This window comes from Euleptes europaea, chromosome 7 (assembly GCF_029931775.1).
Source record: "Euleptes europaea isolate rEulEur1 chromosome 7, rEulEur1.hap1, whole genome shotgun sequence".
NCBI lineage: Eukaryota > Metazoa > Chordata > Lepidosauria > Squamata > Sphaerodactylidae > Euleptes > Euleptes europaea.
Genome location: NC_079318.1, coordinates 21,798,024 through 21,821,216, shown reverse-complemented (window position 1 = coordinate 21,821,216; position 23,193 = coordinate 21,798,024). Strand labels below are relative to the sequence as shown.

Sequence of the window (23,193 nt, the reverse complement as noted above, 5' to 3'; positions counted from 1 at the left end):
TATCAGTTCAGGGTGTGGACAGGAAGACTTTCTAATTATGTGGAAGTACGTTGGTGTAGGGGAATCTTGCAAAGAAGGGAATTGTTTGAAAAGAAGGGACAGGTGGATGTCAGGGGACAAACTTTTGAAATGCAACACACTGGGTACTTGCGAATCATTTTTTCTCCCCAATGCTTATAACTTGGAGGCTGCTGCATCCCCCGGGTTGCCAACCTCCAGATTATAGCTGGAGATCTCCTGCTATTACAACTGATCTCCAGCCGATAGAGATCAGTTTACCTGGAGAAAATGGCCGCTTTGACAACTGGACTCTATGTAACTTAAGTCCCGCCCCTCCCCAAACTCACCTACCTCAGGCTCCGCCCCAAAAACCTCCCACCGGTGGCGAACCCTATGCACCCCCCACAATCAGAGAAGCAGAGGTGGTTTGCCGTTGCCTTCCTTGGTGGTCTCCCTTCCAAGTATGAGAGACCCCCTGCATTCAAACGCTTTGGACAAACCTTAACTACATTCAACTTTCCTTATCATATGTATGCACACCATGCACAGCACAGTGTGTAGGTGGAACTATTCAGCTCGAGCGGCTTGCTTTATAGCAACCCTGCTGCAGTTTTCAAGCATCTTGGAAGTTTATTTTAGAAAAGCCTTCTTGAGAGAACGTTTCATTTTCAGGCCAATGCGCGCCCTTGGTCACCCCACTGCCCATTCTCTCTAAACAATGCTCCTGCTGGGATCTGGAGCCACTTAAAGCTTTATTGATGGTCTTAGTTTGAATCACAATTAAAGTAACTTTTCCAAATGTTTGGGTTTGCAGGCGCCATCCAAATGTGTCCCTAAACTTGGAAGGCTTTGATTGTGTTTTGTTTCCCTCTGTTCAGCTACCTCAGTGGTCCAGCTTAACTGGTGTGTGCTGTGGAACGCATCCAGGGCATTAATAGCACACAAAATATGCGCTGGGGGAAAAAACAGAGAAAAAGTGCCCCCAAATATTCAACATCTGGCAAAAGCAAAATTTGCCAGAAAGAGGTGTTCATTTAATGTCTTCAGCTGCAAAAGAGAACTTTTCCTTTTTTTTTGCTTGGGCTTGCCAATCAATATAAAAAGAAACCAGAACAAAAGGCAGTCATAAACAGCTCTTTTTTTGCCTAAAATATCCTGTGCCAAGTGCAAATTATATAGTGTTTCAGAGACGAACGGGAACAAGGAGAGAATACTAAGGCATATAGGCAACACCAACACACAACATTCTGGCACCTGAGGCACCCCACTGCAGTAAGACAAAATTAAATACCTGATAGTTTGCTAACTTTATTGAAGCCCAATCTGTACCATGCGTAGCAATTCTCTCACTCTGCCTAATATAATGGATGTCTCTGCACACTGAATCATTAGCTTGGGACTGGGCAGCAGCATCCTCTCCCAATGGTTCCAGTTTAGGGAACTGGAGGAGGTCTTTTAGCACATCCAATCCATTCGAATGGAGTTGTTCAGGCCATGCTGGATTGCTTAGCACACCTACCGCGCATCTCTGAGCCGTGCTGGCGGCCAGGACAAAAGTCTTCAGGAGGCGGGTGAAGGGCTGCGCCGGCGCAAGGGCCCACAGCGCCAGCTTCCGGGGAGCGTACGCCAGCGTTTGTGGCCCCAGGGCTGGCGTGAAGGCCCGGCCGCCGGTGCCGGCCAACGCAGCCTTCCACCGGCATCCAGACGCCAGCAAAGGCCACAGCAGTGTCCTGGGGGGCGTTCCTGGGGTGTCACGGCACCGGCCAGAGCCGCCATTAGGTGGCCTCCTAAACTGTTACAGCTTGGGAATGCCCCCTTTTATTTTTGAAGAGATACGCCACCTCTTAGTTTTTTCTTTCTTTCTAAATTTATTTTTTTCTAATCTAATCACATGCATTTGAGAAGCTGTTGATAACTGCAATTTCTCGTATATCACAGCTTCTCACAGATCATATTGAGTGACTTAACTGAGATCTCAATTAACTGATAATCTCTAAATCATCTTAATACTGGAAAATGACTTTGATTTAAACTCTTAAACTACAAATAATTCAGTGAACGTGGTCTCGTAGTGTCTGCAATGTGTGTGCATATAAATATACATTACAATGATTAGATACAAATATAATATGGGTTTATTATCCACTTTCACAGTACCTGACATATTTTGACAGCAGCTTTTGTATTACTAATTAACTATCTTCCTTTGCCGCAACTGTGTTAGTCCTCTGAATGGTAAAAGGCCAATCTATTTCCATTCCTCCATTAACCATGCATTATATACAGTAGATTTTACTAAATATGTATCTTATACCTTAACAAAGTAATACAGCATGAAAATATTCCAGCCAAGAGTTTCAGAATGTTATCTGTCGTTCCATGAAGTTGCTTCCAGAACAATGAACAGGCTGTGACATTACCTTTATAAATTTCTTTTTGAAGTCAAGGTGGTTTTTTTTAAAAAAAATACGTTTTGATACAGAGACGAGGAAGAAAAGCCAGCGGGAAGCTAAATGGCTGGGAACTTTTCAAATCTAGTGGTTTCTTATCTAGACAGCCTTTTAAATTAAAATAAAGTAACTCTGTGATAGATCCAACCTCATCTCCCTCCACATGAAGGAATTCTGCCATCAAAATTTCTGTCCAAATTTCCCTTTGGCCTAGTAGTCTCCTGGGAATTCTCTTCCAGTTCTCTCACTCACACACACACACACACACATGCACACACACAAAGTTCATTCTGAAACAGAGCACTAGGTGAAAATTAAGTTGAAAAAAGGTTCTGCTTGAAACAGGGAAGAAGTTCAAAACCATGATATTTCAAATGCAATCACCAAGGCCTTCTAATGTGCCCAAGGCCCACAGGTAAAAATGGAAAAACCGACAGATAATCACAAGAAAGAAAGAAAAGAAAGAAAGAAAGAAAGAAAGAAAGAAAGAAAGAAAGAAAGAAAGAAAGAAAGAAAGAAAGAAAGAAAGAAAGAAGGAAGGAAGGAAGGAAGGAAGGAAGGAAGGAAGGAAGGAAGGAAGGAAGGAAGGAAGGAAGGAAGGAAGGAAGGAAGGAAGGAAGGAAAAAGAAAGAAAGGAAGGAAGCAAGGAAGCAAGAGAAAGAAAGAAAGAAAGAAAGAAAGAAAGAAAGAAAGAAAGAAAGAAAGAAAGAAAGAAGAGAAAGAAAGAAAGAAAGAAAGAAAGGAAGGAAGGAAGGAAGGAAGGAAGGAAGGAAGGAAGGAAGGAAGGAAGGAAAAAAGAAAGAAAGGAAGGAAGCAAGGAAGCAAGAGAAAGAAAGAAAGAAAGAAAGAAAGAAAGAAAGAAAGAAAGAAAGAAAGAAAGAAAGGAAGGAAGGAAGGAAGGAAGGAAGGAAGGAAGGAAGGAAGGAAGAAGGAAGGAAGGAAGGAAGGAAAAAAGAAAGAAAGGAAGGAAGGAAGCAAGGAAGCAAGAGAAAGAAAGAAAGAAAGAAAGAAAGAAAGAAAAGAAAGAAAGAAAGAAAGAAAGAAAGAAAGAAAGAAAGAAAGAAAGAAAGAAAGAAGAAAGAAGGAAGGAAGGAAGGAAGGAGGTTGCCCCCTTTTCTTGGACCAGAACCCTGTGGTCTCCTGCTCACTGTTTTCTGTAACTGAAGGCTCACAAAGATTTTACATGATTCTATTGAATTTTTATAAAGAAAATTGAATATTGTATGGAATTGGCATTTATTTTTATAAATGTGACCGGCACCTGAAGGCCAGTGAGATCTCCTGCTATTACAACTGATCTCCAGGCAATAGAAATCACATTCCCTGGAAAAAATGGCCACTTTGACAATTAGACTCCATGGCATTGCAGTCCTCCCCTCTCCAAACTCTGCCCTCCTGAGACTCCACCCCCCAAATCTCCTGGTATTTCCCACCTGGAGCTGGCAACCCTAAGCTACAACCAGGAATTTCAATTGAACAAAGCCATCTCAGTCATTAAGACTGATTGTGTGCATAAAATTTAACAGGGGGTGTCAGGACAACCCTTTTCCCCAAGAGTCAAGACTAATCTTCTACAGGAACCCATAAGATTTTCATGTGTTCTTAATCCAAAGTGAATAGTTTCAAACAATACTTTGGAAATTTATAGGAAAATACAAACGATTAAAACCAGGCTACTCTGTTATTCCTCTTTAAATATGTGGATCTGATTCTGTGAATATATACATTTTGCAGTTCAAAAACTATTTCATTACTGAAGCTCACTGTGAAGAATAAAAAAAAAAATGTATGCATTTGTATATATAATTGTTTGATCCAACGGAAGTCGGTTTCAGGTAGGCGGGTCAAGGTCGACTCAGCCTTCCATCCTTCCGAGGTCGGTGAAATGAGTACCCAACTTGCTGGGGGTAAAAGGAAGATGACTGGGGAAGGCACTGGCAAACCACCCCGCAAACAAAGTCTGCCTTGGAAACGTCGGGATGTGATGTCACCCCATGGGTCAGGAATGACCTGGTGCTTGCACAGGGGACCTTGACCTTTACCTTTTTTTTAATATCCAAGCCAGGCAGCCATCTTTGTAACATATGTCTGCTTCCATACACCTCACGTTTTTGCTGCCCAGCTAGAAATTTCTGGCAGATGATTCTGCAAGGTGTGTTGAACTGATCAATGTCTTCAGATTTCAGCTGCACCAATTGGTGCTCATCTCTATTTTAGTACCTTTTAAACCCCCTTCAACTATCACTGGAAATGTGTCCACTCTGCTATACGTTTTAAATGTGTCAATCTGCTACATAAACCTGAAGCAGCTTTACACTGAATCAAACCATTGTCCCATCAAGGCCCGTGAACGCACCAGCAGCTTACCTCGCAATTTACACGCGTCCGGTACAAAAGCATCCAAGACGAGTTTAAATTCTGTTCCCACCGTGCCGCCTTTGTCCGCTGCATTTGATAAGCCCAGACCGGCACTCTCTCCATGCATGCCCAGTCGGCGCTCCAAGCAAGGACGGCGGGGGGAGTGCGGGGGGTTGGCTGGCAGTAGGAAGTGGATGGAACGTGCATTGCATGTTCCCACTTAAAGGCACCGGGTGTGGAGACGTCCTCAGAATCCTTCGGGTGAGTTGAAGTGGGAACATGCAAGGAAAGCCCGCAGAATTCGGAGCTGCAAACGTGCAGTGCGGACATGGCCAAGGTCAATATGGTGGCTCTCCAGGGTCCAAAAGAGGTATTTCACATCTCCTGCTCCCTTTAACTGGAGATGCTAGGAACTGAATTTGGGAACTTCTGCACGTCAAGCAGATGTTCTACCACTGAGCCACTGCAAAATAAACCCATATTAGAGCAACACTCGTCACAATTTATCATTCTCCTCAGCCTTTATACATATGGCTTAGACTTCTTTTTTTCTCCATCTTCTACCTGCAATAACCATTAACAGAATGCGCTGCTTTAGCCATTATTTCCTGTGTAAAGCATTGTGAAATTAAGGGAAGGAAAAGAGTGGGAAATATCTATCATTCTCATATTCTCTGTGATCTGGCAGCAAATTAGTTATAATGATCTATAACAATGGGCTGGCGAACTACCATACATCATTTTCTAACACACTCAAAATCATTTTAAGAAACAAAGACACTTCATGACACCCAAAATCAAGTATGGAGGCTGGTTTTTAATGGGAATATTTCCTAAAGTATTTTTCCTGGTAGAGTGTTTCTTTGCTGCTATTACAGAAAATACACTGGTGTTCAACATATTTCACTATTGCACACTAACAACTCATTGCAGAAAGACAGAACTGTGCAGAAAAACCCAACTGCACTGATGTAAGTAAGAACGTACCTCCCTAACCACTGTTTCAAGCTATGCACACATTGTCATTTGTTGCAACTAGAGTTGCCAAGCTCCAGGTACTAGCTGGAGACCTCCTGCTATTACAACTGATCTCCAGCCGATAGAGATCAGTTCACCTGGAGAAAATGGTCGCTTTGGCAACTGGACTTTATGGCACTGAACTCCCTCCCCTCCCCAATCCCTGCCCTCCTCAGGCTCCGCCCCAAAAACCTCCCGCAGGTGGTAAAGAGGGACGTGGCAACCCTAGTTGCAACACATGAGCTGGAGCCCAAGAGTGTATCCCTCATGTCCCTTGGTATAGGTACACTATGTTTAAATCATGACTGTATTGGTTATGACCACTCCTGGCATCTTCAGAGGCTCTGCTAGGGGTCCCCCTATCTTCTGAGGCTAGATGGGTGGCAATCTGAGAAAGGACCTTTGCAGTCATGACACCAAAACCTTAGAACTCCCTCCCCAAGGAGATTGGTCCGTCTTCTATCATTGTTTTCTGCCAGCGGGTGAAGACCTTCTTTGTTTTCTTTGGTGTTCTTTTACGACCTCTTATTAACCCGCCTTCAAGTTTGTTTATAGTATGCTTTATTTAATTGTTTTAAAGATTTTTATATATTTGTATTTTTAATCCTTCTAAAGTCTGAAATGTTTTAATGTTTTAGTGTTTTGTTTTAATATTCGCCACCTTTGGGGCCCTGAATTGGGTGGAAAGTGGCATAGAAATGTTTTAAATAAATATGTATACACACATGAACACATGAAGCTGCCTTATACTGAATCAGACCCTTGGTCCATCGAAGTCAGTATTGTCTACTCAGACTGGCAGCGGCTCTCCAGGGTCTCACGCAGGGGTCTTTCACATCACCTACCTGCCTAGGCCCTTTAACGGGAGATGCCAGGGATTGAACCTGGGACCTTCTGCATGCCAAGCAGATGCTCTACCACTGAGCCACAGCCCCTCCACATTATTCATTGTGTCATCATTAGACTACTAGGGGACACTAAAAGTTTATCTAGGTACAGTCTGGCATAGATAAATCCAAGATGGTAATGTCTCCAGAAGTGAAAGAGGGTTGGACTTGATGGCACTGGTGGTCCCTTCCAACTCTATGATTCTATGAAAGGTTTTCCGGGAGTCCAAATTTACTGTGACTCTCGGCCTCATCTCAGAAAGCCAGAAAATCTGTCGGAAGAAGGAAACTGAACAAAGGATGAAGCTTGTTGGTAGATGACGAGAACTGTTTGGCCTTAAGGTCTCAGTCCTAGACTCACCCACACCCTCTTCCCTCTCCTTTATGAGTGCTCAGTCTTTCCCTGACTTCCTGACTCAGGCAAACCAAACGGTGGTTTCCAAATCTCTGAATGGGAGACAAGTGCAAACCGTATGGTCAGAATGTTCCCTCCAATGGCCTGCAGACAATTTATCAATCGAAGGGCTTCCATTGTGCAGTATCTTCACAGTCGTTATATCATTTGACTTTGTGCAAGCCTGTAGTATATGGTCACTATTTACACTTTTATAAAACAAGCGAATGGTCCATATCCTCGGCAAAAATGTCTTTTTCCCACTGCCAAAAGATCACATCAGTTGCTGTCCTCACAAAGTAAATGGCTGAATAACCGTTAGGATGGACACTGGTAATTGTAAAATACTTTGGAAACTTTGGGACAACTACCATGGTAGAGCTAAAGTTGCCTTTCCAATGAACCTCAATAAAATGAGTATGTTTTTGTAAAAGCAAAAACGTGTAACTTAGCAGTGAGATGTGTCTCTGGTATGACTGCAAAAGCAAAAGGATAACATAAGGTTGGAATTCAGCTTACGCTAAAACGTTATTTTAAAAAAAACACAGAAACCTTCTTCCCAAGGGCACTTTAAACCAAGCTTTAAAGGTGGTGTAATGGCACCCTAGAGGCCAAAGCTGACAAAATACACTTTACTTAATGTGATCTGCACTTGCAGAAGTCACACACTATAAAGTTCTTCCAAGTGAATGGTTTCTCTTAAGGTTTTCACTTAGTAGCTTTTAATCAGCAAATCATTTCCAGGAAACTACTGAGGGAGGGGTAACAGGCCCACTTCGGCGTATGAGTGACCCAGCCATTCGCACTTTCACCCCCACCAAAATTATCACTGGGTAGCCCATTTACTATTTTTGGAGAAGCGCTCATTCACTGAAAGGCTAAAATAAATATGTTGGTCTACTTTACTGTGGCCATAAACTTATAGATGTAATAAAGCTCCTCCTAAGAGCACAGCTCCTCAGACAAAATAGTTACCTCCCACCCCACCCCCCAAAAAAAACCCAACCCAGCTTCAACAGTAGAGTTGCCAACTTCCAGGTACTAGCTGGAGATCTCCTGCTATTACAACTGATCTCCAGCCAACAGAGATCAGTTCACCTGGAGAAAATGGCTGCTTTTGCAATTGGACTCTATGGCATTGAAGTCCCTCCCCTCCTCAAACCCCGCCTTCCTCAGGCTCTGCCCCAAAAATATCCCGCCAAGAGGGACCTGGCAGCCCTATTCAACAGGCCTTATGAGTAGCTAAGAATTTGCTTGGATGCACCTTTCAGGCAAAATTTGTATTCCAGCAGATTGTATTATTCAAAAACTATGAGTTATGCAAAGTCACTAAGAGGGGAAAGGGCTTGTGCCTTTTCTGGTAACTAATGACTGGGCTCATGGCTCTTTAATGCAGAACCCCTCATGCGGGTGTCATGACAAAGGTAATATTTCACATTGGGGTTTTTTCTTATCTATTCATTACTGTACTTATTTGAAACATCTGTCTCCTGCCTCATCAGAAGCTTGAAGTAACTCAGAGCAAATCCATTTTTACCCAGTGCTAAAAATAAAGGCAAAGTATATTGTGCCAGCTAGGGTTGCCAACTCTTGGGTGGAAAATTCCTGGAGACTTGGGGGGGCATGAGGAGGGGACGGACCTCAGCAGGGTATAATGCCATAGAGCTCACCCTCCAAAGCAGCCATGTTCTCCTGGGGAACTGATCTCTATCATCTGGACAGCAGTTGTAACTCCAGGAGACCTCCAGGAGCCACCTAGAGGTTGCCAATGTTGTTCCCAGCAGATCCTATCAGCCAGGCATACTTGCTAAAGGCCACAGGGATGTGTAGTACTCAAAGAGGCCTCATGTAGCAGGTTCACACATAACTGTGGAGCTGCCGCCATTAAGGCTCTGTTCTTTGCTTGTGAAGGCCTTATTTCATGCAAGGAAGATATTCGGAGAAGGGTCCTTGGTGAAAATCCTAAGCTGTTTCATATGAAAGATTATATGGATTTCCAAAATCATTGCTCAACACTTTATTCCCACAGGGAACAGAAGTGCAGGTTCAGGCCAGAATCCTGGAATTTTATTTATTTAAATATCTCTATCCCACTTTGATGGGGAAGGCACTGGCAAACCACCCCGTAAACAGAGTCTGCCTAGGAAACGTTGGGATGTGACATCACCCCATGGGTCAGGAATGACCTGGTGCTTGCACAGGGGACCTTTACCTTTTTTATCCCACTTTGACGCTTATATAAGTGGTAAGTTTTCAGTAAAACTAAACAGGAGCCCCATGGCACCTTAAGGACTAACATTTATTCTGGCATGAATTCATGCTGGAATAGTTTTTAGTCTTTTAAGGTGTCACTGGACTTCTGTTTAATTTTGCCACACTACATAGCTTAATAGAGCCATGGCTTATTTGGAAATCAACGAGTTTTTTGGGTTGGCTATTGTATGATGCTGTAGAATGCAGCAGCAGATTCAGGACACACAAAAGGAAATTCTTCACACAACACAGAATTACTTTGTGGGATTGGCTGCCATATGATAAAGTGATGGCCACAAGCTTCGATGTCTTTAAAAAGGGAATGAGACAACTTTATGAAGGTCAGGGCCTTCAATGGCTAATGACTATAATGGTGAGACTTCCTAGTTCCAAAGCAGCATACCTCTGAATAGCAGATGCTGGCTGAGGGGAGAGCGTTTGACCTCTGGGCACAGCCTTCTGGGTCATCTGGATGTACCCTGTGAAGAGGAGGGTGCTGGACTAGTTGGGCTGTATGTAGGGTCCCTCTTTGCCACCAGCAGGAGGGTTTGGGGGCGGAGCCTGACGAGGGCGGGGTTTGGGGAGGGACTTCAATGCCATAGAGTCAAATTGCCAAAGCGGCCGTTTTCTCCAGGTAAACTGATCTCTGTCAGTTGGAGATCAGTTGTAATAGCAAGAGATTACAAGATAGTACCTGGAGGTTGGCAACCCTAGCTGTAGGTCTGGTACAGTGGAGCTCCTCTTATCTTCTTATTTTTCAACCAATGGTGTGGCCCAATTTTAATGCAAGGAACAGCTTCAGCCAATGAGGTTCCGAACATAAAAAAGCAAACAGTGGGTCACTGCTACATGTCAATTTTTGTTTTGTGCTCAGTTTCATAAGTTCATCAATTCCCTCTGCTCCCCATAGCGCATTAGCCTCTGAAGGAGAAGCAATGGCTATAAATATGGCTTGTAAGTTCAGACTTCATTCCAAAACTCCAACATTGGACTTCGAAGGACAGCCCTACAATGGCTGATCTCATTCCTCCAAAGTCGAGGACAGAGTGTGACGCTGGGAGAGAGGATATAATCCCTAGACCCCTTAATATGCATGGGTCCTCAAGGGGCGATCCTCACCCCTATGCTTTTTAACATCTATTTGTGTCCCCTTGTCCAGCTAGTCAGGAGTTTGGGGCTGGGTTGTCATCAATACACGGATGACACCCGGCTTTATCTGTTGATGGACCGCCAGCCGAGTATTATTCCAGCTACCCTGGCCGAGTTCCTGGAGGCTGCGGTGAGGTGGTTAAAACAGAGTCAACTGCAATTAAATCCATCAAAGACGGCAGTTCTGTGGCTGGGCCAGTAAGGGACAGATCAGGAGACCTCCTGAGGACTCTTGATGGAATACAGCTTATACCATCTTCTTCCGTCAAGATCCTAGGAGTAACTTTAGATGCCTCCCTTCTGTTGGGGTGCCAAGTCTCAAGCATGGCTAAGACAGTGTTTTACCATCTCCGCTGAGCTCGTCAATTTAACAGAAGACACAGATTGCAAACCCAGTTCAAACCACGATTCTGATTCTCTGTTACTAGGTGATCATAAACCATAGTTTGTCAGTACAGAGATCAAACAATACCATTACATCAAGTAAACAAAAGATCCAAAGAAGAGTTCCAGCAAAAATGGGAATTGTACTTTGCATATGCTTCTTAAAATGTATACAAGTAGAGATTGTTAAAATTTTGGGGTGTAGTATTTGAATGTTTTTGTTTTTGTTACTCAGTACTGCTACAATTTATAATATAGATAAGAATAACTGAGTATAATATGTTTAGAGATGCCTTGTCTAGATAAGAATTATAATGTTTTCTTTAGACCTCAATGAATACATATGATAGACAGGAGTTTTAAAAAGGAAGGTATAGTATTGAATATATTCATTACTGGTAAACGTTATCTTAGGTGTATTACATGTGTGATATTATGTAATAGGGACTAGAATTACTATGTAAGAGTATACATTGATCAGTGAAGCCAGCAATGTTTAACATATAATCTTTTTGAATATATATAAGAGGATGGAGTAGTTAAAGGGATAAATAGATAATAGTAGTAAGGCAAATATAATGCATATATATTTTGATATGATGTCAGCCTAGATCAATTGGGACTTATTTTATATTTAGGGTAGTTGAAGAAAGTAAAGTGGTGATTAAATTAATAGGTATCGTGTGTTTTGGTGTTAGAATTGCTTTGTGCTAGATGTGTGGGTTGTGTTGTTTGTTGTTTGTTTCGTATTATTTGTTATGAATTTGAAAACTAAATAAAATTTATTTAAAAAGAAGAAAAAACACCATTAAACTTCTTTACTCAAGGTGTGGAATGATGTCTGAACTGAGCAAATATTATTAAACTGAATGTTATTAATAGTGGTATTAATAGTGTTATTAAACTGAATGTTATTTTATACTGTTTTCAAATTTCAAAATGGCACTTATTTTGAGGTTTGAGATACGTACACTTATTTACAGTGAACTAGTTAAGAGTCTAGCAGTACACTCCTGAGAATTACTCCCTTCTAAGCCCAATGATTTCAACGAGAAGCATATACACCTAATTACGATGCCAGTGTAATTTGTTTAAATTGTTTAATTATCTCAGCTCCTTCACTGAATGACAACTCTGGTTTTCATTGAAACTGATTGTTCATTTTTTTCCCTAAGCAGCAAACATGGGATTTGAGTTCTGCAGAAAATAGTGGACAAGTCTTTTTTTGTAATTTGATGGCTTTATAGTTCAAGCCAAACAACAATTATGTTGATATACTGACTTGCTTTCCTTAAAGATCTTATTTTCCTTCAAGAAAATTAACCCACCAAGTCCATTTTACCTCACCCCCCCCTCCTCAGGAGGTAGAGAAATAGGGATTTCCCTATAAAACTCCACCATGGGCTTGCTTCCAGTATCCTAATATAAGTAAGTCTGCCCATCTACTTCTTCCTTTACGGGCAAGGGGAACACAACATGTGTGATATTCCAAGTTATTCAAAGCTAGTTTACCAAATACAGGGCAGGAGAGATTACCGGCTATTAAAGACAGTGTATTGGCAACCTCCACAGGACAGTCCTTTTACTGCTCTTTAATGTCCTATCCAGATGTCTTTAATTTAGAGAATTGTGGGGGTTGTTCCATGACTTCTGATCACCTCAGTCCGCATGTGGGGATGGACATGTGGATCGCCATCCCACACATTGGCAAAGCACCGGAGCAGGCTATGCCGTCAGCATGGCCACCTTCCTGCACTCAGCACCGCATTGTCTCCAGGGAAAAGACATCTTCCTTTCCCTCACGCATCCAACTGTATGTTGCAACATGCAGCCAGCGCTGTGGGAAGCTGCCATCCCGACGCGCCCTGAGGCTGCGGGCTTGTGCCCAGTTTTGTGCATTTAAGCCCCGCTGAAATCCAAATTCAAGCAAGTAGCTGGGAAACAGTGGACAGATTGGTCTTTTGGCTTATGCCCCTGCAATGTTTTCTACCTTGGCTGCTCCTTCTTTTTTCTGGGTAGCTGCCAGTCTTCATTTCAGTAGTGGCTAGAGAGTCCCTCTGGCTGAGGTACACAAGAATCTTCCAGAGAAGAGGACAGCCTACCTCTCTTGCCTAACTTAGGACCAGAAGCCAAACTCCTCGATAGCAAATAAATGCTACCAAAATGTGCAAAAGCCCTCAGAGTAACGTTTACCAGTAGTCAATCTCTGGTCAAATAAACAGGTGTTCTATTATTAGCTGCAAAACATTCAGGAAAATTTCTCCTAACAACCGGGAAGGCCTGACTCTTACTTTGAGATACCTACTGTTACATTACTCAGCCCTGTGCCATATATACTTCATGATTCATCTCCCATTTTAAAATGAATTTTCAATGCCATAGTGTCCAATTGCCAAAGAGGCCATTTTCTCCAGGGGAACTGATCTCTATCGGCTGGAGATCAGTTGTAATAATAGGAGATCTCCAGCTAGTACCTGGAGGTTGGCAACCCTAGTTGTAAGCCACCTTGAGCAGGTCTCTTGAGAGGAGGCATATACATTTTTCAAATAAATAAATGAAGTGGAAGCCCACGTCTGCTACTTGCAGACATTGTTGTGGGGTTGCCAACCTCCAGGTGGGGCCTGGAGATCTCCCAAGATTATACTACAGAGATCAGTTTTCCTGGAGAAATGGAAGCTTTGGAGGTATGACATACTAGGGTTGCCGACTCTGGCTTGAGAAATTCGTGGAGATTTGGGGGCAGACCCTGGGGAGGGTGAGATTTAGGGAGGGGAGGTGTAATGCCATGGAGTCAACCTTCCCAACCCTCCTTCCCTGGGTTCCACCCCCCCCCCCCAATCTCCAGGCATTTCCCAACTCTCAGCTAGAAATCCTGCATGGTTGCTCCTTGGATATGGTATGAACCAGGCCAAAACACTATCAAAAATGGTTTGAGGAAGCGCAGTGAGTAGAACCAAGACTGTGAGCCCAAGCATGCTTACTCAGAAGTAAGTGCTACTGGTATCACAATCAGAGGACTGGTGTTTCAGTCTGCAGTCCCTACTTAAGTGACAATCCTCTGATTAATTACTTAACACTAATTCCATTGAAGAATGTGAAGTACAGTGACTGAGGCAGTCTTAAAGACATTGGGTACAATCAAGAAAAAAAATTGGCATGGATCATTTCAGTCACAATAAAATCAATGGGAAATTTAGCTTGCAGTTATTAAATTCCATCTATTTCAAGAGAGAACCCATGGCCAGATTTCCTTGGATTGTGCCAACTCTTGATGCTGATACTCCTTCCATGCAGGCAGCTTCCCTTTTGTCTTTCTAGCCACGGGAATAAACATTCTTGAGTGTGCCCAGAAAGTTTTCTTATTAGAACCAAGCAGGAAACTCCACAACACTGCCCTTTCATTATACCTACAGTGCACTCCCGGAGGAGAAGGAGGAGGAGAAGAAGAAAAAGAGTTGGTTTTTATATGCCAACTTCCTCTACCTTTTAAGGAGAATCAAACTGGTTTACAATCACCTTCCCTTCCTCTCCCTGCAGCAGACACCTTGGGAGGTAGGTGGCGCTGAGAGAGTTCAGAGAGAACTGTGACTAGCTGGCTTCATGTGTAAGAGAGGGGAAACCAACCCGGTTCTCCAGTTTAGAGCCTGCCACTCATGTGGAGAAGTGGGGAATCAAACCTGGTTCTCCAGATTAGAGTCCACCACTCCTAACCATTACACCATGATGGCTCTCCAGTGTAACTCTGTTTAGAACTGTACTGTTACTGAGTGAAAGTGATACCAATGAACTTTACTTTGAGGAAACACATCCTAACTTGTTATTTAAACACACTTACTTGGGAGTAAACTACATTAAAATCCCTTTGGCTTTCTTCTACGCCAAGCAAACCTGTTTAGAATCAATGTTTCAAGCTCTTTAGGTCCCTGACTCATATTTTGGTCCCTTTTCCAAAAGGCATTTATTTAAAAGCCTGATCCTAATTGACTTCCAGCAAGTTGGAGGCTGCCAGTCACAAACCACTTAAACCGTTTCAGTTGCATTTCAACTTGCTCGGCACAAGTGACTTCATTGGGGCAAAATTAGTTTAAGTGAAGACACGCCGCCCAAGCACTTTATGTGTCCTTGTCCAACAAGAGCCAAAGCGCACATTTTTCAGCAAATAAATGGCATTGGTTTAAGATGCTCCACGTGGCCCTAGGAATATTCACAAAGCACATGTGAGTAATGAATCTATTTATCACATCTTTGATATCACCTCTCTGTAGGCTCATCACAGAAGATGTAAAAAAGCATTAAGAGTGGGGAGGCAGGCATACACCCCATTAACTGTGCTCTTGATTTTGTGAACCAAGATATGCAACACTATGTACACTCACTTTTACCAGTTATATAGGTGCCCAACCTTTTCTGGCCTGTGGGCTTCTTTCGAAGTCTGACACGGGGTGGTGGGCGCAACCACAAAGCTCTGGGAGCGAAGTTATACATAACTCTAATGGCAACTCTTAAACAGTTTGGGCAGATGCCCTGCTTAACAAAATGCCTTATACCCTGGATATTGGGGGTTACCGCATTATGTATTCCCAGCGATGTATTAAGAGTTTGAAAATGTTATAAAAAATACTGTTCGCACTTTCTATGTATTCCCACCGATGTATTAAGAGTTTGAAACTGTTATAAAAATTACTGTTCGCACTTTATTTGGCCCCTTTAGCTGTGAAGGATGTCTTCCAACCATTTTTTAGCCATGGCATCCAAAAACCCTTTTAAAGGGATGTTTTTTATAACCTTTTCAAACTCTAAATACATCGCTGGGAATACATAATCCAGTAACCCCCATTGTTGAAAAAATATTTTCTGCACATACACCCAGCTTATCAGAAACACTTCTAGACCAAAGCCCCACCCACTTTTAAAAACCCTTGGTGGGTGGCAGGAAAGGTGTCAGAGGGCACCCACAGGCACCATGTTGGAGTCCCTGATGTAGAGGCTGCTATCCAGCACCGCACACACATAAGCCTAAAGCAACAACTAAAATCCCCCTCCCCAGTATTTGACCAACAAAGCATGTTGCAGAATTCCCGATAACCGAGGTGTAAGCCTCTCTGTACATTTTAAAATTTAAGAACTTTGAAATGCAATACTGAGGGCTAGACATTTGTTTTGCTTTTAAAAAAGATGACATTTCCTCAGTTTTATTGTGGAGATGCTTTCTGGGTATGTTGTTCACAAGTGAAGTAGCATGTGTGAAGTAGCATTGGGTGTTATGTACACAAGTGAAACAGCACTGGGTGTTATGTACAGGAGCTTGTGTAAGTGGAAAGCGACCAAGTTCTGGGGTACTTTTGTAATAAAGTAATTACTACTACTGCTACTACTACTACTTGGGGAGGGACTGTGGCTCAGTGGTAGAGCATCTGCTTGGCATGCAGAAGGTCCCAGGTTCAATCCCCGGCATCTCCTGTTCAAGGGACGAGGCAAGCAGGTGATGTGAATGACCCCTGCCTCAGACCCTGGAGAGCTGCTGCCGGTCAGAGTAGACAATACTGACTTTGATGGACCAAGGATTGGGTTTCATGTGTAAGAGTGGGGCTTAGAAGAAGAAGATTTGGTTTCGATATACCGACTCCCTACCTTTTAAGGAGAATCAAACTGGTTTACAATCACCTTCCCTTCCACTCCCCGCAACAGACACCTTGTGAGGTTAGGTGGGGCTGAGAGAGTTCAGAGAGAACTGTGACTAGCTAGCTTCATGTGTAAGAATGGGGAAACCAACCCAGTTCACCAGATTAGAGCTCCCACTCATGGGAAGAGTGAGGAAGCAAACCTCATTCTCCAGATTAGAGTCCACAGCTCCTAACCACTACACCAAGCTGGCTCTCCAGTGTAACTCTGTTTAGAACTGTACTGTTACTGAGTGAAAGTGATAGCTTCATGTGTTCATGTACTACTACTACTAGTAAAGGTAAATGACCCTGTGCAAGCACTGGGTCATTCCTGACCCATGGGGTGATGTCACATCCTGACGTTTCCTAGGCACACTTTGTTTTATGGGGTGGTTTGCCAGTGCCTTCCCCAGTCATCTTCCCTTTACCCCCAGCAAGCTGGGTCCTCATTTTACTGACCTCAGAAGGATGGAAGGCTGAGTCAACCTTGAGCCCGCTACCTGAAACCAACTTCTGTGGGGATCGAACTCAGGTCGTGAGCACAGCTTGGACTGCAGTACTGCAGCTTACCCCTCTGCGCCATGGGGCTCCTTAAACTACTACTACTACTAGGGTTGCCAACCTTCAGGTAATAGCAGACGATCTCCTGCTATTACAACTGATCTCCAGCCAACAGGGTTCTGTTCACCTGGGGCAAAAACATATGGTTGCTTCAGCCTCCTTTATTCCCTGTTTCAGCAAGGATCAAATGCACGTTCGGCGAAAATGCACGCATTCGATCCTGGCTGAATCCTGGCTGGAACAGGGAAGAAAGGAGGCTAAAGTGACCACGCGTTTTCACCCCTGGAGAAAATGACCACTTTGGCAATTGGACTCTATGGTGCTGGATTCCCTCCCCTCCCCAAACCCCGCCCTCCTCAGGCTCCACCCCAAAAACCTCCCACCGATGGCGAAGAGGGACCTGGCAACCCTAACTACTATTACTGCTAATAATAATAATAATAATAACTTATTAATCATGACAGCATATTGATTAACAAGAAAATTCAGAATGATAGATGTTAGATAGTGGAAAATAATGAAATAGAATATAAAGGAATGATGAAAATGGTGTGGACCCGTTCCAAATGTCAACCATTAACAATATATCATAACTATTCCCAAACCCTTTTTCCAATGGCCCAGGCTAGCCTGATCTCGTCAGATCTCAGCAGCTCAGCAGGGTCAGCCCTGGTTAGTATTTGGATGGGAGACCGCCAAGGAAGACCAGGGTTGCTGTGCAGAGGAAGGCACTGGCAAACCACCTCTGTTAGTCACTTGCCATGAAAACCCCCGAAAGGGGTCGCCATAAGTTGGCTGCGACTTGACGGCACTTTACACACACACACACACAAACACACACACACACTTTGTATATTAAAAATCTAATAATATATTAAAATAAAATAAAATATTATTATTATTACCATTACCAATTATCATCATCATTATTATACCATCGTTGTTGTTATTACCATTACCATCATCATCATCATCATTATATCATTGTAGTTATGTTGTTGTTGTTGTTGTTACCATTACCATCATCATCATTATATCATTGTTGTTATATTATTATTATTGTTATTACCATTACCATCATCATTATATCATTGTTGTTATATTATTATTATTACCATTACCAATCATCATCATCATTATATCGTTGTTGTTGTTGTTATTACCATTACCATCACCATCATCATGTCATTGTTGTTATATTATTATTATTGTTATTACCATTACCATCATCATCATTATATCATTGTTGTTATATTATTATTGTTATTACCATTACCATCATCATTATATCATTGTTGTTATATTATTATTATTACCATTACCAATCATCATCATCATCATCATTATATCATTGTTGTTGTTGTTATTACCATTACCATCACCATCATGTCATTGTTGTTATATTATTATTATTGTTATTACCATTACCATCATCATCATTATATCATTGTTGTTATATTATTATTGTTATTACCATTACCATCATCATCCTCATATCATTGTTGTTATATTATTATTATTGTTATTACCATTACCATCATCATCCTCATATCATTGTTGTTATATTATTATTATTGTTATTACCATTACCATCACCATCATCATATCATTGTTGTTATATTATTATTATTATTGTTATTACCATTACCATCACCATCATCATATCATTGTTGTTATATTATTATTATTGTTATTACCATTACCATCATCATTATATCATTGTTGTTATATTATTATTATTACCATTACCAATCATCATCATCATCATCATTATATCGTTGTTGTTGTTGTTATTACCATTACCATCACCATCATGTCATTGTTGTTATATTATTATTATTGTTATTACCATTACCATCACCATCATCATATCATTGTTGTTATATTATTATTATTGTTATTACCATTACCATCATCATCATTATATCATTGTTGTTATATTATTATTATTATTATTACCATTACCATCATCATCATATCATTGTTGTTATATTATTATTATTGTTATTACCATTACCATCACCATCATCATATAATTGTTGTTATATTATTATTATTGTTGTTATTACCATTACCATCACCATCATCATATCATTGTTGTTATATTATTATTATTGTTATTACCATTACCATCATCATCATTATATCATTGTTGTTATATTATTATTATTATTAATAATAATAATAATAATAATAACAATAATATAACAACAATGATATGATGATGGTGATGGTAACAACGACGACGACGACATAATAATGATGATGATCCTTGGTCATGGTCATGGTAATAATGCCCCCCCCAATGTCAGGCTGCGCCTTCCTGCTCGGAAAGGGGCCCCGGCGCTCCGCGAGCGCCTTGGCGGGTGGGAAGCGCGAGCCGGGGCGAAGGGGAGCGGGCGAGCGCTTCGCCGCCCCTGCGCGGCGGCGGCGGGGGAGCCGGAGGCAGCCGCCGGGCAGCCGCCCGCCTTACCGTGAGCGCGGAGACCTTCTGCGCCCGCCCCGGGAGCGCCACCTCCGGCAGCAGCAGCAGCAGCCACAGCGGCACGAGCAGCATCCTCCGGCTCCGCGCGGGCAGCGGCCGCCTCGCCTCGCCGCTCCCCCTTCGCCCGGCCGGGGAGGCCCCTCGGCAGCTGCCCAGGGCGGCGGCGCCGGGGATGCCCCTCCGAGGCGCCCCGGCAGCCCTTCCTTCCCCCCGGGGCCGGCGGGGGTTGCTTGAGCCCAGGCTCCGGGCGGCTGGCTCCGCAGCGCAGAGCCGGCGAGAGGCAGCCAAGCCAGCCCCTCGGGAAAGAAGGAGAGGGACCTCCTCGCGCCCCTTCCCCGGCGGCCGCCCTGCCTCGACTGGGCAGGGGTCGGGGGGTGGTTCCGCAAGGCGGCGGCCGGGGGAGCCGGGGAAGGTGCGGCGCGGCGCGGACCTCCCCCCCCTCGCCCTGCCTCGCCCTGCCCCGGCCCGGCCTCCCGCGTCTCCTCCCAGGTCCTCTGCGGAGAGATGGATCCCCCCCCCCCGCTGGCACCGGCGGGGCTCTAGGGGGAGGCGCGCGCCTCCATCCCCCCTGCATCCCCCTTTCAGCAGGGCCGGCTGGAGGCTGGATGAGGCCCTAAGCTCTTGAAGGGGATGGGGGAATGGGAGGCATGGGGCCAAAACGCACGGTCGCTTTCTCCTCCTTTAATCCCTGTTTCAGCCAGGACCGAACGCATGCGTTTCGCCCAATGCGGGTTCGATCCAGGCTGAAACAGGGATTAAAGGAGGATCAAGCCCATGGGGCCAAAACGCACGGTCGCTTTATCCTCCTTTAATCCCTGTTTCAGCCAGGACCGAACGCGTGCGTTTCGCCTAATGCGGGTTCGATCCAGGCTGAAACAGGGATTAAAGGAGGATCAAGCCCATGGGGCCAAAACGCACGGTCGCTTTATCCTCCTTTAATCCCTGTTTCAGCCAGGACCGAACGCGTGCGTTTCGCCTAATGTGGGTTCGATCCAGGCTGAAACAGGGATTAAAGGAGGATCAAGCCCATGGGGCCAAAACGCACGGTCGCTTTATCCTCCTTTAATCCCTGTTTCAGCCAGGACCGAACGCGTGCGTTTCGCCTAATGTGGGTTCGATCCAGGCTGAAACAGGGATTAAAGGAGGATCAAGCCCATGGGGCAAAAACGCACGGTCGCTTTATCCTCCTTTAATCCCTGCTTTAACCATATATTGTGAAAATGAATTACAGCTGGGAAGGCTTCAAGGGGCGAAACCGCACGGTCGCTTGAGCCTCCTTTCTGCCCTGTTCCAGCCAGGATGCAGCCAGGATCGAACGCATGCGTTTCGCCTAATGTGAGTTCGATCCTGGCTGAAACAGGGATTAAAGGAGGATAAAGCGACCGTGCGTTTGGGGCATATATTGTGAAAATGAATTAAAGCTGGGAAGGCTTCAAGGGGCGAAAACGCACGGTCGCTTGAGCCTCCTTTCTGCCCTGTTCCAGCCAAGATTCAGCCAGGATCGAACGCACATCTGTGCTTTCAATCCTGGCTGAATCCTGGCTGGAACAGGGAAGGAAGGAGGCTCAAGCGACCGTGCGTTTTCGCCCAAGGTTGCGTTTTGATCTAATTCAAACGAGAGAAGCAGAAATGTTATTAAAGACACGGATTTGGATTGAAAGAATTGCAATTCGATTGATATAAGGAATCCATTTCGAGGAATTGGAATTTAAACGCAAAGGGGGCCATTAAGTTATCAAATAGATAGAGGAGGGGAGAGGGGAGGTCAGTGAAATACTAGCATTAATGAGTTATTTGGTTCAGAAAAATAATGTTTATATCGTGTAACAATGTTATTGAATGATGCAAATTATTGTGATATAAAAAAACAATAAAAATTTTTTTTAAAAAAAATAATGGAATGGGGCTCGTTATATGTCCAGCTGTCCTTTGTCAACAACAAATTGTTGCTTTTTTGTGTGTTGAATATAGGCTATATGGTAATTTATGGACCTAATAGGTATCTAAAGCCATTTGCACGTAACAAAATATGTATTTTATCAAAGAAATTGTTACTTACATCATAGGAGCCTACACAACACAAAACACTGTATGTAGGTTTTATCTTATTTGTTTTTTATCTTATATTTTGGAAATGTACATCCAGTGTTTTTTTCCTATCAATTTTTTGGGGACCCCCAAGAGAGTGAAGAAAGCTGACAGGAAGAAAGTAGACTCCTTTGAAATGTGGTGTTGGAGGAGAGTGTTACGGATACCCTGGACGGCCAAAAAAACAAATCAGTGGGTTATAGATCAAATCAAGCCGGAACTGACCCTAGAAGCTAAAATGACTAAACTGAGGCTGTCCTATTTTGTTCACGTCATGAGACGACAAGAGTCACTGGAAAAGACAGTCATGCTAGGAAAAGTTGAGGGCAGCAGGAAAAGAGGAAGACCCAACAAGAGATGGATTGACTCACTAAAGGAAGCCACAGCCTTCAGTTTGCAAGATCTGAGCAAGGCTGTCAAAGTTAGGACATTTTGGAGGACTTTCATTCATAGGGTCTCCATGAGTCGGAAGCGACTTGACGGCACTTAACACACACACACAATTGTTACTTACATCATAGGAGCCTACACAACACAAAACACTGTTGCTGTATGTAGGTTTTATCTTATTTGTTTTTTATCTTATATTTTGGAAATGTACATCCAGGTTTTTAAAAAAATTGGGGGGGGGGGCCAAGGGAGTGGGGCCCTAAGCTATAGCTTGTTTAGCTTATACGTAAATCCGGCACTTTTAGCAATAGCAACGAAGAGGGAAGGAAGGGGAGCGCGGTCATTGCTGGCCACTCGTCATCCGGGAGCTTGACGTGTGCGCCGTGAGCCGGCAGGCGTGCATTTGTTTATGGGTGCTGGGGTGTGTGTGTGTTGCAGATTGCCTGGGGAAGGGGTTGGAAGAGGCCGGTTGGTTTCCTGCGTCGTTTGCCTTCCAGCTGCGGTGTCGTTTGGGGCTGTTGCTGGCAGGGCCGGTGCCAGTCTTTTTTTTTTTTTTGCACCCTAGGCAAGGCTAACTACTTGTGCCCCCCCCAATTGCTAACCAATTTTCAAAAACAGATGTCTTGTAGATAGGGTTGCCAACTGCCAGGTAGTAGCAGGAGATCTGCTGATACAACTGATCTCCAGCTGATAGAGATCAGATCACCTGGAGAAAAATGGCCGCTTTGGCAATTGAACTCTATGGCATTGAAGTCCCTCCCCTCCCCAAACCCCGCCCTCTTCAGGCTCCGCCCCCAAGATCTCCCGCCAGTTGCAAAGAGGGACCTGGCAACCCTACTTGTAGAAGTATTTAGCAGGCGCAGCCTCGCTGTTTCCAATGGGGCGAAAAGCCCTGGTTAAACAACACAAAAAAGCCGCAAAACGGCTTTTGTTGTTGTTGTTTAATGGCGTTGGAGAAACGGCTTAGGAAGAGGCGCCACTGCGCCTCTTCCCTGCCGTCCCTGTCCGCCTCAGCTCAGGAATGGGCTGTCCGTGTACTTCATCGGCATTACTGTTCCCTTGCATGAACGGATCATTTCATTCAGTAGTACTATCACTTTGGCAACCTACCGCT

At 43.7% G+C, this 23,193-nt stretch overlaps 1 protein-coding gene across 1 annotated transcript in view; it reads right to left on the bottom strand.

Annotated features, from left to right (window-relative positions):
- The window catches only part of SMOC2 (SPARC related modular calcium binding 2), a 191,197-nt gene extending 171,524 nt beyond the window's left edge, over positions 1 to 19,673 (bottom strand). Inside the window, exon 1 of the mRNA XM_056853320.1 lies at positions 19,590 to 19,673. Coding sequence (XP_056709298.1) covers positions 19,590 to 19,673 — 84 coding nt within the window. The remainder of the gene's footprint in view (positions 1 to 19,589) is intronic.
- Between the last annotated feature and the right edge of the window lie 3,520 nt (positions 19,674 to 23,193).